This window comes from Drosophila hydei, unplaced genomic scaffold (genome assembly GCF_003285905.1).
Source record: "Drosophila hydei strain 15085-1641.00,03,60 unplaced genomic scaffold, DhydRS2 tig00000001-arrow-pilon, whole genome shotgun sequence".
In the NCBI taxonomy this organism is placed as follows: domain Eukaryota; kingdom Metazoa; phylum Arthropoda; class Insecta; order Diptera; family Drosophilidae; genus Drosophila; species Drosophila hydei.
Window position 1 is genome coordinate 8,215,498 of NW_022045643.1, and position 18,584 is coordinate 8,234,081.

The 18,584-nt window shown below is 34.5% G+C and overlaps 1 protein-coding gene and 1 long non-coding RNA gene across 3 annotated transcripts in view; one reads left to right on the forward strand and one right to left on the reverse strand.

The window, feature by feature from the left end:
• Window positions 1-1,167, reverse strand: LOC111599237. Its single transcript, XR_002751414.2, has 2 exons — window positions 798-1,167; window positions 1-672 (listed from the first exon to the last, which is right to left on the reverse strand). It is a non-coding gene; the product is annotated as an uncharacterized LOC111599237 (long non-coding RNA).
• Window positions 1,168-3,502: 2,335 nt separating this feature from the next.
• LOC111599241 (ecdysone-induced protein 75B, isoforms C/D) overlaps window positions 3,503-18,584 on the forward strand; it is a 110,931-nt gene continuing 95,849 nt past the window's right edge. Inside the window, exon 1 of one of the 2 annotated variants that reach the window (XM_030225212.1) lies at window positions 3,503-5,277. In XM_030225212.1, coding sequence (XP_030081072.1) covers window positions 3,801-5,277 — 1,477 coding nt within the window. In that variant the 5' untranslated portion in view covers window positions 3,503-3,800. The remainder of the gene's footprint in view (window positions 5,278-18,584) is intronic. The other variant, XM_023314838.2, reaches the window with a different exon arrangement.

Below are 18,584 nucleotides of genomic sequence, written 5' to 3' on the forward strand. Positions count from 1 at the left end.
TTCGGTTCTGCTCTCAGCCTGCAAGCTTTTTGCGATTTTCAGTTTCAGTCAGAGAAAGTACGGCGCATGCAGCGGTCGCGAATCTAAAAGCGCGTCCATCAATCAAGCATATTAAAAACAGCCTAAAAATCGCCGACGCTAATTAAATATTAAAATTCATTAATTCCAGTTTAAAAAGCAAAAATGTGCAACAAACGCAGGCCGAACCGAAGGGAGCCCGCATAAAAATATTAATAATTCTAATTTGCAATAGAATACCATAAAGTGTGGCAAGTTGTTAACATTGAAATCGTGTGTCCGTGTCCGCGTCGCGCTGTGTCCTTGTCCTTGTGCAGCGCCCAACGGTCGCAGCAATCCAGCCGAACAGCTGTTGGCTGCCAGTTCAAGTCCTCGTGCTCGTCCTCGTCCTCGCCCACGTCCTCGTCCACGTCCTCGTCGCCGTTAGCTGTAGCTGTAGCTGTTGCCTCTTTACCTTGCTCTTGAACGCCGCTGCCTAGGCCCTCAATGTCAGTGTCAGCACCATTGCCACAGCCACAGCCACCGCCGCAGCCGCAGCCAGAGCCAGTGTCATCCTATTGAATTTTCACAAATATTCACTTTTCACATATTGAGCCACATCCAACCACGCCCCCTCCCACAACGCTTCAGCTGCGCCCAGCTGTTGCTGCAAAACTGAAACAAATCGAAACAAATCTCAATACATATATATAATATGCTGCACGAAACAGCTGTAGCAAAATTTCTCTAAAAAAAATAAAAGTATCTGGCCAATAGCAATGTGTTTTAATAAGCTTTACCTGTTAAATAAATGCGTGAATTATTCGCCAGGTGCGCAGTGCAAGTGTCCAACATAAGTGCTAAATACGACAAGGATACGCCAAGGAGAAACACAATAAAAATTTAAAACAAATTCAACAACAACAACAACTAAATAAGTGACATAATCAGCTAAGGTGGGCTGCCCACACTATTTCCCTCTCGCTCTCTCTCTCTCTCGTACTCTCTCTACAATGAAACATTAGAGAAAGAAAAAAAGGAAAGCTCAGATAAAACTCTTTCGAGTTCATAAAACATAAATACATAAATATATTTTTATAACGGTGTTTATAGCCCATAGCAATGCTACAATAAATAAAAGAAGAAGTTCGACAACAACAATATTCATAAATTTAATGCTCAGGTGAAAAATTACTAAAAGAATTATTCAAATAAATATTACTAATTAACAGGCAACTAACGCGTTGTGTTTCATGTGCAAAACATCTATATATACATATATATAAATATATTATTATATTATTAATATACACCTGTACAACATATACATATATATATAAATATTATATTTTTGGAGGAAAATCAAGCAAAAAGTGAATGAATTTAATTAAAATGTTATCAAGCGCCGACTAATTGTCATAATTATAACACAATACTCGTATATATAAAGCATTAATTATAACGGTTTATATAGAAAACTCAACTCAAATCAACTCAACTCAAGTATTCGCCAGACAAATATCAGCAGAACATAAATATTATGTTTAAATAATTGTTTAAAAATATAAACATATTTAGGTTTTCTGCATTCAACAAGCAACTCATCAATCAATCAATCAAGCAACCAATCAATCAGGTCTATAAATTATTTATAAAAGTAAGTGTTCAAGTCTTAATTGCAACTTTAATGAACAAATATCTTATTATAATTAATTACGAATTATTATTAATTATTGCGGAAACTAAAAGCATAAGTAAAATATAAAAAAAATTTAGCTAAGCATGAACTGCATGAGAAAAAACTTTATTGTATTCTATATACTTATAGCTACTTCTATAATTTAATGCTCGCTCACGAGGCGACAGGAGTATATTGGCTTTCGGCTATGTGCGCCGCTAGGTATTTGTCCGTTTGTCCGTAGTGCAGCTAGAGACTTGAAATTTGGTATATAAACGCCTTGGCACACTTATTATATAAAATGTTCAGATCTTCCATAGACACTCACTAGAGGCGTGGCAAAGTGGGCAACAATAATATTAATTCAATAATATTAAAAATGCAATTTATCAAGTTTCTAGAGGCTTGAGTTGAGGAATATTTACAAGCCAAGGAAAGAAATATATAGTTGATATATGTATATATGTTCCCAATAGAGCGTGGCAAATTGCATAAAATTGACTAAAGCTTATAAACTAGAGCAACAATATATCACACTTAGATTGCTGCAGAAAACAGCTAGAGAAATTATTTTACTAATTAATTACGCTCGTGAACGGGTATTATGCAGTCAGTCTGAACGAGTTATATTTTTTTATTTATTTCACATTTTATTATGATTATTATTTATTGAATGAAAAAATGCAAATATTATTAATAAAAAAATAATTTAAATTAAATTATAATAAATAATAATATAAAAAATATAACAGTAATAAAAAATAATATAATAAATTAAAATGTAAAATAACAAAATTAATTTTACTCTTAAAAATTATTATTATGATATGTGGACATATATATCTAAATAATAAAAATAATTTTTATATTTTAATAAAATTAATTAAAATGTTATATAGAAAAAATATTTGAACAAATCTATAACAAATTTTAAATATATTAAACAAATATTATACAATCAGCATACATATTTAATATGTTTATATTTAAAAAAAAATAATAATTTGTTGTTTTATATATTTTAATTTAATTTATTTATTGTTATTATATAAAATGATTAATTTATATTACATATAAAATTGATTTATTTATATATTAAATATATATTTAATATAGATTTCTTTTATTTATTTTATTTTATTGATTTTTATTATATAAAATGTTTAATTAAATGATTTATTTATATATCTCATATATATTTAATATAGATTTTTTTATTTATTTTATTTTATTTAGTTTTATTATATAAAATGATTTATTTATATTATATATAAAATTTATTTATTTATATATCAAATATATATTTAATATAGATTTTTTTTATTTATTTTATTTTATTGATTTTTATTATATAAAATGTTTAATTAAATGATTTATTTATATATCTCATATATATTTAATATAGATTTTTTTATTTATTTTATTTTTTTTTTATTTTATTTATTTTTATTATATAAAATGATTTATTTATATTATATATAAAATTTATTTAGTATATTTCAAATACATATCTAATACAGATTTTTTTACTTTACTTATTTATTTACTTCTACTTGCTCTCCTTCATTGCAGCTACTTAGAATACCTACAACATACTCACATATAAACAGAATAAATACAGCTGCTGTGGAGACGTCGAGAGACCAGAAGAAGTATTATTAGTTATAAACATTGAGCATTCGCAACATACTCAATCACAACAAGGCCTCATGATATATAAATAAAACAAATACAGATATATATAAATAAACATATATATATATATCTAAATATATATATATATATATATATCTAGATCTGGGCAGGTTTAAGGACAACGCTAGAGAAGTAAGAAACAATATTCTAGGAACTACGAAAACAACTTTGCAACTTGAAGGCTGAAAACATTTTGATAATCCCAAAAGAAAAAAAAAACAAAAACAAAAAACACACAAAAATATATATGCAACAAGTGTAAAGAAGAAGAGACTGATTTTTACAAGAAGAAGAAGAAGCAGAAGCCGAAGTTAAGGAAGCAGCTGAAGTGCAGCGAGTTAGCAACTAGAGGCAGAATTAGAGGCAACAACGCAAAAGTGATCCAGGATCAAATCCGACAAGCAGACAATTCGAAATTAGATTTGCAAACATGCTGAAGAAACTAAAGTGCATGGAGGCAGCAGCAGCTGCTGCTGCCGCTGCCGCAGCTGCCAGCAATGCCAAGCACATCAAAACGGAGCCCATCGACTTTGAGCTGCTGCAGCTGGAGGAGCAGGAGCGACGCCAGACGGAGCCTAGCAGCAGCAGCAGCAGCAGCAGCCACAGCAATAGTAGTATAGGTGGCAGCAACAATGTTGCAAGTGGCAATGCGCCGCAGCGCTACACGCATGTGCAGGTGCAGACGGTGCCGCCGCGTCAGCCCACGGGTCTGACCACGCCCGGCGGCACACAGAAGGTGATACTGACGCCGAGAGTGGAGTATGTGCAACAGCAACGTGCCGCCAACAAGCACATCTACGCAGAGGCAACAGCGGCGTCAGCAGCGGCTGCGCCACAGATCATAATAACGCGCACGCTGCCTGCCACACAGTCGCACGGGCATCTATCGAGGCGCCACTCCGCCAGCCCCTCCGCCACGCACTATCAGCAACCGCAGCAGCAGCTACAGCAGCAACGTTTGCCTGTCAGCCTTGCTGCCTCACCGCCGCCACTGCACCATCAGCTAGAGGAGCAGCAGCAGCAGCAGCAGCAGTTGCAGTTGCATCAACGCTCGTCTGCTGTGCGCGTCATACGTGACGGTCGCTTGTATGACGAATCTTTGTCCGGCGGCGGCGGTTGCAACGTTGTTGCACGTCGCCATTCCGTGTCGCCGCCGCCGTTGCATCATCATTCGCGCTCCGCGCCCGTCTCGCCCGTCATCAATAGGCGCGCCTATGCAGAGCAGCCGACGCATGTGCAATACCAACAGCAGCAACAGCAGCAACAACAGCAGCAGCCGCAGCAGCAGAGACAGCAGACGCCACCAGCCACGCCTCCGCCACCGCCGCCGCTGCCACCTCCTGCGGCACAGCAGCACTTTGTAAGCGCTGCTCCGCCCACAGCAGCCGCTCGCAAATTTGTGGTCAGCACTAGCACGCGGCATGTCAATGTTATTGCTGCCAACCACTATCAGCAGCAGCAACAGCAACAACAACATCAGCAACAGCAACAGCAACAACAGCAACATCATGTCATTGCCAATGTCAGCTCCAGCAGCGCCTCGCCCGCCTCCTCCTCCTCCACCTGCCCAGCAACGTCCTCGTCCGCGCACATATTTCGCACGCCCATCGTCTCCAGCAGCAGCAGCAGCAGCAGCGGCAACAATGGCAACAATCTCTGTCAGCAACAGTTGCCAACTCACCATCTTCACAGCAACAGCAACAGCAGCAACAGCAACAACAACAACAGCTCGGCTATGCGGCCACCTCCGCCGCCGCCGCCGCCCAAGCTGAAGCATGCCTCTAGCCTGGGCAGCAGCAACAACAGTCACAGCAACAGCAATAACAATAACAACAGCAGCAGCAACAACAACAACAACAACAGCAGCAGCAATGGCGAAGAGCCGTCCAGCTCAATTCCTGATCTAGGTAAGTGAACCGATTTGCCTTTACAAACACATGCACAAGCCATACAATATAATATAGATATATATATTTATATATATACATATATATATCATATCTATATATAAGCTAACTGTAACCCGTTGACCCTGGACGCAGCTTGTCACACAATGCAAATACTTACAGGCACGCAATGTAGTCGATAGCTTGACAATAAAAACTTTGCTACAAAGTTTGGCAAATATTTAGAACACAAATATTATAGAAATATTAAAAATATTCAAATATCAAAATTAAATTAAAATATAAAAATATTAAAAAATTTCAAGTAAATATACTAAAGCTAAAAAAGTTAGATTGAGCCATGAAGTTTTTTTTTTTTGAATTAATACTAAAAATAAATATAAGATAATTTGATAACTAAAAATGAAAAAAGTTAATTTATTGATAAATTGCATAGGCAAATATAAGCTGTCGAAAGATGTGTTCTCTAATAATTAAACAAAAATTTAATCGGAATTTGGAACTTCAATTTGAATGTGCTTCAAACCTTGTTCATAAAAATAGTAGTGCGACAGAGCGCTAAAATGTGTTCCACAAAATTTGGTAATAAACACCATATTTTGAAACTAATTGCACTAATAACTAATAATGCATATTAAGATTAACATATTTTATTATATATATTTTTATTATATTTTATTATTTATTATAGTACAGCCTTAGGAACATGTGCATTTTAGGGCTTCTTCCAGCCAGCACTATTATTTCCATGAACAATTGATTTTCATGCATTTCTCGAAAATTATAAAAAAAAATTAATTCTGACCAAAAGTAACTGCATTTTTTTTGCTATTCTCTTCTTTACATTCTATTTTCAACTAAAAGTGAGCATTTTTTTATTATTCAATAGAAAATCCCTTTTTATTAGGCTTATATAGACAGCATATAAGCCTAATAAAAAGGGGTGCAGCACTACTATTTTTATGAACAATACTCTATAAGCATTTTACATATTTATATTTAAATATATTAAAGTTAAAGCTGGTTAAATATTATAAAGAATTGAAAATATATTATTAAAAGTATATATTATATATATATTTGACAATCATATCATAGATTATAAAATGTATAATCAAATATAATATGGTAAAAATTAATTAAATTGAATTATTTATAATTTATAACTAAAAATGCTTAACTTTAGTATATCCAATGGCATTTCAGACAATAAATCCCATTTATGTAGTCTCTTCTATATCTGAATAATTCATATATGTAATATATATAGACATTACGCTAGGTATTCAAATCTCTACATATCCAAAAACAATTTCTACACCTAATACTTACTTAGCTTGACTTTAAGCAAACACATTTTACAAAGTCATTCCCATGCTCTATTCATGCCATGTAGCGCAGTGTAAAAGCATGTGTAAATCTATAATTGTGTATTATGTTCAATAGCCGAGTGAATCGACAGTTTATGAAGCTGTTTAACAGTTACTTAGTCAAGTAAAGTAGCTTTCACAGACAAATGAACATATATAGATACGTATGTAAATAAATATATATATATATATATATATATATATATATATATATATATGGATATCGATAGATATATCAGCTAACAGACATGTTGCTCTAACGGTCATATTTACAGTTATAAAAGGTCAGAGCAGATATGATCAACTCGACTATACATTTACTATATATAGTATACAGATTTATAGCGAACTTGGCGGAAATGCTTATATAAGCGTTTAGACCTTTGGCAATTGAACCAGATTCTGCTGAGTTCCGGAACAAACAATAATATTTATTTATGCATTGCACAATTCGTTTGGAATATTAAAAAAGGCGTCAAATTAACGCGTGAAGCGCATTACATCACTCTTGATAGGTATATTTATATATATTTATATGATGTATCATATACATTATATATATATATATTTATTTATAATTTTTATTAGAATTTTTTTTGACTGAACTACGCCTCGCATTTGATTTGCAATTTAATTATCAATTTAAAATTGAAATTGTTTTCGGGCCACGCCTACCTCACCCATGTGCCCGCCCTCTGCTCCAACTCGCTTTTCGTTCCAATTTGTGTATGTGTGTGTGTGTGCTTTTTGTCAAGGCTGCGAAATTTGTCTTTGTTACGTTTGTGTGTGTTAATTTCGTATATACGATAATTCTTTTGCGTGTCTGTTTTTTTTGTTCGTTTTTATATATTTTGTTTTTATATTTGTTGCCGTTGTTGTTGTTGCTGTTTTGACTGCGGCTTTTACCTTGAACTTCAACTGGAATAAACTTGGCGCGCTCAGCTTTCTGAATTCACAATTCACAATTCCTACAGCACCTATAAATAGCTGAAGAGTAGACGACTGGGTAATACCCTAAACTAAGTTGTGCTTAACTCTCTCGCTCTGTGGCTCTCTCTCTATATATGTATTTATATTTCTGCAAAATATAAGCCAGAAATGGGTAGCCCTCAGTTTGCCATTGAGAAAAGTTAATTCAAATATATAAAAATATTTTATATGATTTTTTTATTTATTTAAAATTAATTTGTTGTTAATGTACATAAATATTTATTTATAATTATTTAAATAACTTGTGGAAAGGTCGCTCTTTCGCTGTTTTCCCTCTCTCTCTCTCTCTCTCTCTCTCTCTCTCTCTCTCATTCTACCTCTCTGTCTCTCTCTATTCTTATTAAAATAATTTTTATCTCATATTATCTCTCTGTCTTTTTCTCTCTCTCACGCTCTGTTTATCTTTACTTTTCCAATCAGTTTAAATTAGTTCAATAACCAATTAATAATAGAATAAAACTTATTTAAATATATTTTTGCAAGTTTTATATATTAAATAACAATTCTTAATATTTAATAACCTAAACAAGCATAAACAAGTATGAAATACTTTAATATTAATATATAAAAATATATGCTAAATGCTGAGCTCTGCACTTTATACCAAATATTACGTATACGTATACAGAGCGAGAGATATGCGTTTACTCTATATAAATATATATAATATATACAAAAAAAAAATATATATATATAGTATACATATATATATAATGTTTATTCTACCTTTTCTTTTGATTTGTTTAATATATACATATATTTTTTTCTTCGTAATAACAAAAAGTTAAAATAAATTTGCATTGTTGATGCAGTTAAACCAGAATATTCGTTCAGTCAGCTATCTTTGCATAGGAAATACCTTAAAATAAACATAAAGAAAATATTATAATTTAATTAATTTGAATTTAAGTTTGAATTTGCATACAATATTTAAAAAATGATTTAAATCGAATTTAAATATATATTTTAATTATTTCACTTAATGAAAACTAAATTGAGAAATGAAAAATATATTTAAATTAGCGCTAAATCTGAATTGAATTGTTAAACATGTCACAATTGATTAATAATAATTAAAATATTTTAAAATGCATTGCCAATGAATTTTGTGTTGCATGACATACACGACATATTTAAAAGACTGAAAAAAAATTATTATTATATTATAAATTTGGCCTTTAAAAATTTAATAAATTTAAAATAAAATTAAATTCATGTTTATTAAATATAATATGTATAATTTAACTTGAATTCAAAGTTAAATTTAAACTAAAATATATTATTAAATATCTATGAATTAAATTATATTAAATTGAAAATGGCGCTGAAAACTTAAAATTTTCTTTAAAATTAAATAAAAAGTTAAAGTCACTTAATTAAAATTTAGTATTTAGCTAGACATTGAATATAAGTGAAAAAAATATAAAAATTTTATTTGATATATTTCAATCAATAAAAATTGATTTGAATTTAATTGGAATTTTGTGGCATTTCCTACTCATTTAGCTGTGATTAATTTGTATGTTGAGGTTTATTCTGTTTATTTTTTTTTTTTTTGCACTTTTGATGATTCGACAGTTACCCTGGAAACCTGTTTCACGGCGAAGGTGCCAGAGACCCAGTTAAAAGTGACAGTTCTAGACGACGGCGCAAAGGCATTTTAATGTTATACATATAAAAATTTATATATAAATATATATATATATATCTACATATGGTCAGTCGAGCTTGGGCAAACTGATTTTTTATTTATTTATTTGATTTTCTTTTATTTCTCGCTTTCTTATTTATTTTTTATACTGTCGCTTGGCTAATAAATAAACAAGTCTGGCATTTGTTGCCGCTTATTAAAAGTTAAGCAAATAAAAGTCAAGGCCAACTGGGGTGCTGCTGGCTGCTGGCTGCTGGCTGCTGTTTGAGTCAAGATAGATTTATGTGGCTTTTAAATGGGTCGATGGCTGTGAAAGTGCAGGCCAATACCTGTGTGAACGAGTGTGTGTGTGTGTGTGTGTGTGTGTTACCTGTCTGCTGTCAGACGGCTTGCCATAGCTGAAAGTCCTCAATTCAATCGAAGCGCAGCACAATTTCAATGTCAATGTCACGCACACGCTGCGACGCGCACAGAGATAGATCTCAAGCGTTCGGCTATCAGCTGTCCCACTCTCACTCTCTCACAAACACACTCTCCCTGTGTGTGTGTGTGTTTGTATACTTAATTCGATTGAAAGTCTCGCTGCATGTGTGCGTGCGTAGCAATCAACAGCATTTTGTTTTCACTATTGTTATGCGAGCTCTTGTCCACGCAGACGCATTCGAGGAAAAGCTTTAATGCAGTCAATCAAAACAATGAAATGTGAATGAATTAATAATATTGATATGCCAACACCTAGAGCTCGAAAGGTATGCGTAATAACAGTCGTTATTATAAATATTTATCAATTTCATATGATATTTAGATTTCGATTCGATTTACTTATGATAAAGTAGACAGCAGTTTTTCTTATATTTTTTTAAATTATATTTTTATATTATTTTAAATTTATATTTTAAAATTCAGATAAACTTTCAAAGAGCTCTATAGAGTTATTTCATAATATAATTAGAATAACTCATTTTAGTTACACTTTTCTATGGTCTAAAGAGGCTGAAAAGCTGTAAAAAATATTTATTTTAATATTGCAAAGAATATTTACCATTTATTTCATATATACATTAAATTTTATAACACATTAAATACATATATACATATATTATATATTCACTTGATAAGCAGATCTACCTAGTTGAACCACAAACGATTGGAATTTGATTAGACACTTGCAAATAATTAGATGATGAGACCGCATCTTTATACAGGTGTTCGTTTATTGAGCTCTCATGTTCTGCACAAGCAAAATTATAAATAAAGATAATTTAATTATACATTTATATGGAAAGAGTGGGAGAGAGAGAGAGAGAGAGAGAGATTTGGCGTATTGCGTTCTAATCAACTTTCATTCGAGTCGATGGCAACAATTTAACTTATTTTTCCGGCTTAGGCGACCTTGCCGCTAAATCATATACTAGCAATTGTATAACAGTTGCCTATATAACAGTGCCACACACACATATACACACATTATGACACTTATAAATCGAGGCGTAGTTTGCATTTGCCAAATAGTATTGAAAGTAATTGATTATGACCTATTAGAAATATTACGAAGCTTACCTGGTACCTGGTAATCACAAGACCTTGGCGTTATGCAAGTACCTCTATACATACAATTTGTTATTCGAATAAAACCTTTAACGCTTAAACGTTGCATCGGATCGTATGACAATTGCAATTTAATTTAGACAAGAAAAAAATCTCATTTCACTTTTGTCTTAAGTAAGATACTTAATCTAATTACAAAAAACGCAACAACAACAACAACTGGCGACCACTTAGACTTATTGTTAAGAAACAGTTAGCCAAACGCTAAAAAGGTGTGCAAGGTGTATCTAGCGGATAAACAGTCCATATTAAAAAAAAAACAATAACAAAACCTGTTTAGAATTATATAATGTGCACTGTATAAATATGCGAATTACAAGTGGGAGCGCAATACAAAACACAACAATAACAAATACAACAGTAATAAAAGAACAGCAACAGCAACAACAAAAGCAAAGCGAAGCACAAGGTCATTTCGACGTCGTCTGACGCGGCAAAGCGGCATTAGAAGCGGAAGAGAAATAGCAACAAATAATAATACGAGTAATAATAAAAGCAAAAGGCGGGCAACAACACAAAAATGTGACACACTGAAAGCAAAAGACCACATGAGAGGAGAGTATAGGAGAAGAGAGTGCAGAGCGACTGCAGACAACAGACAGCGGAGAGCTGAATAGAATAGCACGCGTGAGTGCGACTGGGACATAAGATAAATTTATCTGTGCTGTTTAGCTGTTTGGCAGTGGTGCGAGCGAGAGCGAGCGTACCACATTAGACAACAAGTGCAGGGCGTAACGTAACGTAACGTAAAAATCTAGCACACTTCCTGCAAGGTTGGCCGGGCGGTCGGGTGGTCGTTCGGCCGGTTGGTCAGAGCAACTGAGAAACTGTGACAATTAGCAAAAATCGAATTTGATGACAATTACAGTTACATGATATAGTCACAACATGACGTGTTGAACTTGAGAGTCAGTTTAACTGACTCGCACACCCTCCCCCTCCGTCTCTCACTCACTTTATTGTTAGTTGCGGCATATTTTGTAAGTTTGAAGCGTTTGCAATTACCAAGGCTGAGTAACGGGACCTAGCGACTAGGCCACCCGACCGTTGATTACGTGGCGAGGTCTTTTGTAATCCCAGGCGCTGTATATTTATATATTTACATTTGATTTTATGATTTGAATAACGGCAATTATATTACAGCTACCAACTAGAAATAAAACCCACTTTAAGTTTCATTTTTATATACAATATTTTATACTTTTTTTGTTTTGTTTGCTTCGACAGCATCGCTTGAAGGTCACTTCTGACTCATTGGGTAAAAGTTTAAAATTTCTCAACCTATTGAGTCATCTGAGTTTGATGCGATAGCCCCCAAATGGTCACGCAGTGTTCTATGTAAGACGCATTTGTTATAAATCTGAGCAGAGAGACAATCACATAGATATTTACCGGTAACAAAGAAGGCCAAAGATGCTTAATGGCATGACAGTATGACAGTATGACAGTGTTGAGGAAGTAGCATTTAAGTACTTGAGTATACGTATTTAATTACGTACAACAGATGATCTTGAATTTGCAATTCATAGTTTATTCAATAAATGACCGCAATATTGGAACTGGCTTGAGGTATCTAATTGTAATAAGTCAATATATATTTATTTATCTCTTACATATTAAATATAGCTAAACACTGATTATGACTTGCCACCCTTTTCGTTTTGTATAAGACATTTAGGTCATGAACCGGAAACGTCTTAACTACGTAGAGAATAAGTGAGGCTCGAAAGTCAAATTGCATGCTGAGAGAGAGTGTAGGCAAACACTGAGTGAGGAAGGCAAATACAGGACAGAGGCGGAGACAGACGCAGCGGCAGAGGCAGAATCAGAGGCAGAGGCAGAGAGTGCATAAATAAAGCTGGAATCAAGTCAAATAATTAAACCAGCCAGCAGAGCAGAACAAGCGAGCAGAAAGGGCGAATTTTTTTTGTAAATTCTATATGGAGTGTAAGACAAGAAAAAAAGAGTAAGAGAAAACGAAATCAACGCGTAGAGAATGGCCAGACAAAGGTCTGAAATCGAAAGAAAAAAGATAAAAACAAAAACAAATGAAGTGAAATCTGTGCAGACGATGACGAAGACGACGACGACGACGTTGAACTGCGTTGCGAAGACCTTGAACTTTGGAAAAACAGCATGCAGAGCAGTCAAAGCAAGTTGAAGAAGAGGAAGAAGAGGGAGGTGCAAGAGGAGCAGTAGATAACATGCACAAGCAGTGAGCATAAAATCAAATTGAAGAAGCGCTGAATCAAGCCGCGACGGCACATGCACAATGTAGGGCAGGCGAAAAGGGCAGGGCAGAGCGGAAGAGAAGAGCGGGCATGTCTGCGTTATTAGCTGGATCAGCGAAAACAGAACTGGTTAAACGAGCGTGCGCGTGAGCGAGCAAGGCGCTGACTGTGAAAAGGGCAAGCGAGTGCAGCGGTCAGAGCGAGAGAGCGCGACTGCTGGGCTACAAGTGCCATTGACCTACAAGCAAAAGTCGTTGGCTTCTGCAGGGATCTGCAGCGCAGCCGACTGGAACACAGCACGAAATGGAAGGACTAGGGCGTTGGGCTGGCTACATCCAGGGCAGAATTTTACAAATGCAAACAGCAATAAAACAACGCAAAGACCTTGATATTGTCAACGACTTGACTGCTGAAGTTTATAAATACAAATCAGCGCGCAGTCAAGCCGAGCCATCTGCCGGCTCGCTCTGGCCGCCGGCAAGAACAGGTAGAGCGAGAGGGATAGAGACTAGGGCGCTATTTATATCACGCTATTTCTGTGCAGCTCCACGAGGAGTTTTCGCGCCTAAAAAGCAACTCGACGCAACTTGCGCTTGCGTCCTTGACTTAGGTCAATAACTTAGCCCGAGCTGGCATTTGAGATCTGTTTGGACCCGGCTAAAACACATATGAGGGCTTATCGCAGCCCATTAACCTACTGTATCCCTCGCTGTTCACGTATTGGAAAAATGTCAAGTGCCATGGCCCTGACCTGACCTCCAATTCCGTCCGTTGTGCCCCCTCGGATGTCTGTAAGAAAATTTCATTGCCAACACATTCACGTTCAATGTCAGGTTCATGCACGTCAACCGAAATGCAAATGCTGTTCGGATGCCTTGGTTGGGGGACGTAGCAAGCACCACTGTGGGGGGTGGCCACAAAATATGTACTTTAGTTTAAGGTCATAGGTACTATAAACCCATAAACTAACAAGTGTTGGAAGTGGAGGTAGTCCCCAAAGAGGGAGACAGAGCCCAGTTTACATTTGGACTGGCCGCTTGTGGACTCTGTTTCCCGTTATTTCCTTTCTACCTGAGCAATTTATGTGTAATGTACTCAAATTTCCTGGAACCTACTCAACTTCTAGTTACTGTCTGTAGAGCTCGTCAATTAAAATCTATTGAACATCAAACGTATTAGTTGAAAATTTGTCCGAGGGATCATACTTCGTTGAGGAAGAAAGGAATTTCACATTTTGCATTTGACTTAATCAAATTACGTAGCCGCAGAGTAACTTTTTAGCTAACACGAACCGCACAGGAGCGAGTGTTAACGGGGCGCATGAGAGTATGGGGCGTGGCTGGGTTGATGCGATATGTGCAAGAGATATTCTGCACTTGACAAGTTCGTGTTCAGGGCCAGGGCTGGGCATGCGGATGCGGCAACAGCAGCTGAACTGGCATTGGATAACAAGGACAACAACATGAATTCCCAGTAAATTGTGTAATCAAAATGGTCTAAGTCCAAGTGCGAGGACAATGACTGTGAGGAGTTAAGCGTGTTGCCTGCGTCAACACTGCAGCTAAAATTGGCAAAATGAGCATTATATACACATATATATATATATATATATATAGACAGATATTGTACTTATATAATGTGATGGGCGTCAATAGCGCAGCAGGAAAATCGATTTTGGTTTTGACTTTTCTCTAGTTTGTTCGTTCGACTAACCCAATTCAAAACGTTGCTCGCTTTTCACTTTCTCTCCCACAAATTGCCAGCTATTTTTAAAAATAAGAACAAAACATAGAGGAAATATATATATATATATATAAGGCTGGCTGCCCCCTGGCGGCAGGGTCAGCCGGCGGCATCATCGCTGCTCTGGCTGAATGATGAAATTTCTTTGACAATTATAATTGGTTTGGCTCGGTTGGCCAACAGGCGAGTTGGCTCACTTCCGCGCATTGGCCACACTTGGCTGGCTGCCCACTGTGCTGCCAGCTGACGTCGTTGCAACAAATCTCCCCCTGCCCCGCCATTGCGCCCCTATGTCTGCCCCACAAATTTACATTCGCATTGGCCGCATTGACCTCACCCACATTACTTTTGCACAGTTGTGCGACATTGAAAATGTATTTTTATATATATAGACACGGGAAGGAGAGATCGCTCGACTCGATTCGCATATTTATTGCTTGGCCGCCAGAGCCCCGAGAGCTTCCGCATTATAAGTGTGTTTACACACGGGTCTAGCACAGGTGAACATGGGCGTAAAGGGTAGCTTTTAATAGAGCAACAGATGAGCAGATTGCTTAATATCATTTTTAATGCAAATGAATGTCCAAGTCAAGGTTATTTCATGCATGTGTTTTAAAGGGTATCTTCAAGCTGAGCACTTCCTAATTACAATTATTTTCAATTGTTTCCATTTGAATTTTATTTGTGTTACTAACAATTGATATTCTGTGGGAAATTGATAATATTTGGAAAATATTTAATTTTTTTAAAATGAAAAAATATATTTTTTTTCTGATCTTTTTTGTGTTTTGTGTTGTGATTTGTGTTACTAACAATTGATATTATATGGAAAGTTAATAATATTTGGAAAATATATTTTTTAAAAATAAATAAATATATATATATATAAATATTTATATTTATATAATATATAATATTTTAAATTATATTTTTATTTTAGTTATATACTAGAATTTTTTTCAATACTTCAAAGATCAGAAAATATATATATTTTTTTATTTTTAAAAAATATATTTTCCAAATATTATGAATTTTCCATATAATATATATATATATATATATATATTGCTCACTTATTGCAGAGTATCACATGAGTCTTTAAACTCAGCTATAATCCTATTAAAATCGCATAGCTCGCATAAATCTGTCTACGACAAATTGTTCCAATTGCAAAAGTCATCGGCTTACAAGGCAAGTTCGCCTAGAGCGTAGTTTCTCAAGCCATAGTCGACTGTTAATAGATTCTATTTTTATATGTGATGAAGATAAGCAAATAAATATATACATATACACTATATAGCTAAATATGCTTACTATCTATACTACTATATATAGTATACAGCTCTGTTCATAAAAATAGTAGTGCTCCACTACACATAGTTTAAACCAAATGAAACGGTACTTTTTCCTTTTGAAAATAAAGAGATGCCTAACTAAACAAATTTAGAATAGAAAATTCCGTTACTTTCAATCAGAACTGTTTTGTTTGTGAGCAGATGAGAGAAGTGCATTGAAAACGTTTGTTCATAAAAATAGTAGTGCTGTCTGATAGCAGCCCTGAACGTCACGTGCTCCTAAATTTATACCAAAAAAAGTCTAAATTAATAATAAAACATGTGAGTCCCAAAATTCGCTTCAATTTGTTTATAATATAAGGTGTGTTTGCACTAAATTTTGTGGTTGAACAGCCGCACTACTATTTTTGTGAACACATCTATATATATGTACATACATATATATATAAATATTTCTACTCTATTTCTATATATCCTATAAGCTTAAAAATGCCAATGTCAAGGCGCTTTTGCAATGCAATTATAATACTTTTCGACCAGGGTATAATAAAAACAGTTTATGGAAGGCTTTGGGCATGGGTCTTGTGTAAGCCAAATGGAAATAGCACCTATGCACACACACACACACACACACACACACACAGGCGCGCATATGTGTGTGTGTTCTCAGTACAAAAATGTGTGTCACTCACTCACTGCTTGGCGAACAACTACATGTAGAGCAAACGACCGATAGAAAGAGACGCAAATAGTCAGGCTTTCTCTCACACTCTCTATACCCCACTCTCTCTCTCACTCGCTCGTTCGAGCAAGCGAAAAGTAAAATGAAAATAAATTGTGATGGTCAAGGTCGTTGTGCGCTTTGCGTAATAAAAAAAATACAACAAAAACTACGAAGACGAAAACAACAACAACAACAACAACTGTAAAATGTGCAAACAAAATAGATAAATAGACACAAGCAGGCAAATCGCACAGTCATAGAAAAAGGAGCAACCAGACCGAACTACTTGAAGATAGTTCTTAGATTCAGCTGAACTATCCGATTGCCATTTGGTCTGTAACTCTACATAACTGTAAATATATTATAAATTAAACGAAACTCAAGAAAATTTAATGAAATTTTAAAAGCTTTGCATAGAGTTAACTTCCTGTATCTATCAAGATACATTTTTGAGTTACATTTTTGAATTTCAGCTGCGTTGTTTTGAACTAGTTCATAAAATAATTAAAAAATTAAGTGAAATTAAGAAAAAATTATTAGGTTTTTGAAGTTTATAGTTAGCCTTCTTTTAACTCTGTACAAACATTTTGAGATACATTTCATGTTCAGCTAGATATGTCTAAACTCTTTTGAACCAGTTCAACACTAAATATAGAATATATATTTAAAACAGCTTTTAATAAACTTTTTTAAGCTACATTTTTATAAATTAAACTTAAAATAAAGTATACTTTAAGATAGTTTAATATATTATAAATACTTTAAGATACTTTTTGGCCATGCTTTACTATGATGACGTTCAGCTTGTTTATGAAGCCAAATAAAATCTATTAAAATAATAAAATTAAATTAAATTTCATGAATATTAATTGAAATTTCATGAATATTAATTGAAATTTAATTTAACTTTTCTAAAAGTTGTATCTAGATTTAGTTAGATACATTTTTTATTAGCTTTCAACAAATACTTAAAGATACTTTTCATATGCTGAGCAGATTTAGTGTTTATCTAATCAGATAAAAATCAAAAAGTAATAATAATTAATAATAATAATGAAGCTAAGTTGAAAAAAAAGAAAATGTTATTAAGAGTTTATAAAGCTAAATCTAAGCTTAGTTTTTGGTCTAAAGACTTTGAGATACTTTTTATGTCCCACGTTTTAGCTGCGTTTACTTTCAGCTACTTCATCCAAGCTTTTAATGAACATCATTTCGTCATGTAAATATGCTGTTATGTAAAATATAACATATTAAAAGTCCTTTAACTGATAATCAGTCAACTGCCCATATCTAACAAATACTTTGAGATACTTTTCGCTTATCAGATACTTTTGCGATTCATCAAGATTCGCATTTCGCACACGCTCCGGCTGCAGCTAGCTAACCGCATTTTAAATCAATTTGAAATTGAAACCCTAATTGAGTTGCAATTAGTTGGGCTTAGTTGCAACACATCTGTGCAACATGCACGCCGAGATACATTTAATGGCCCTGAGCTTTCTCTCTCCATATCAAGGACTTTTTTAGCCTTTAACTAAACTGAAAACTTTTGCTAAATGTCACTCAAACCTAATTACGTTGCAATTAGGTTCAATTGGTGGCAACTGTTACTGCGTGGCAGCAATTAGTTAGCAGCTTGCAGCAGGCAACACGAGCGCGAAGGCGACCTTAGACAGGACACACGCGTGCAACGGC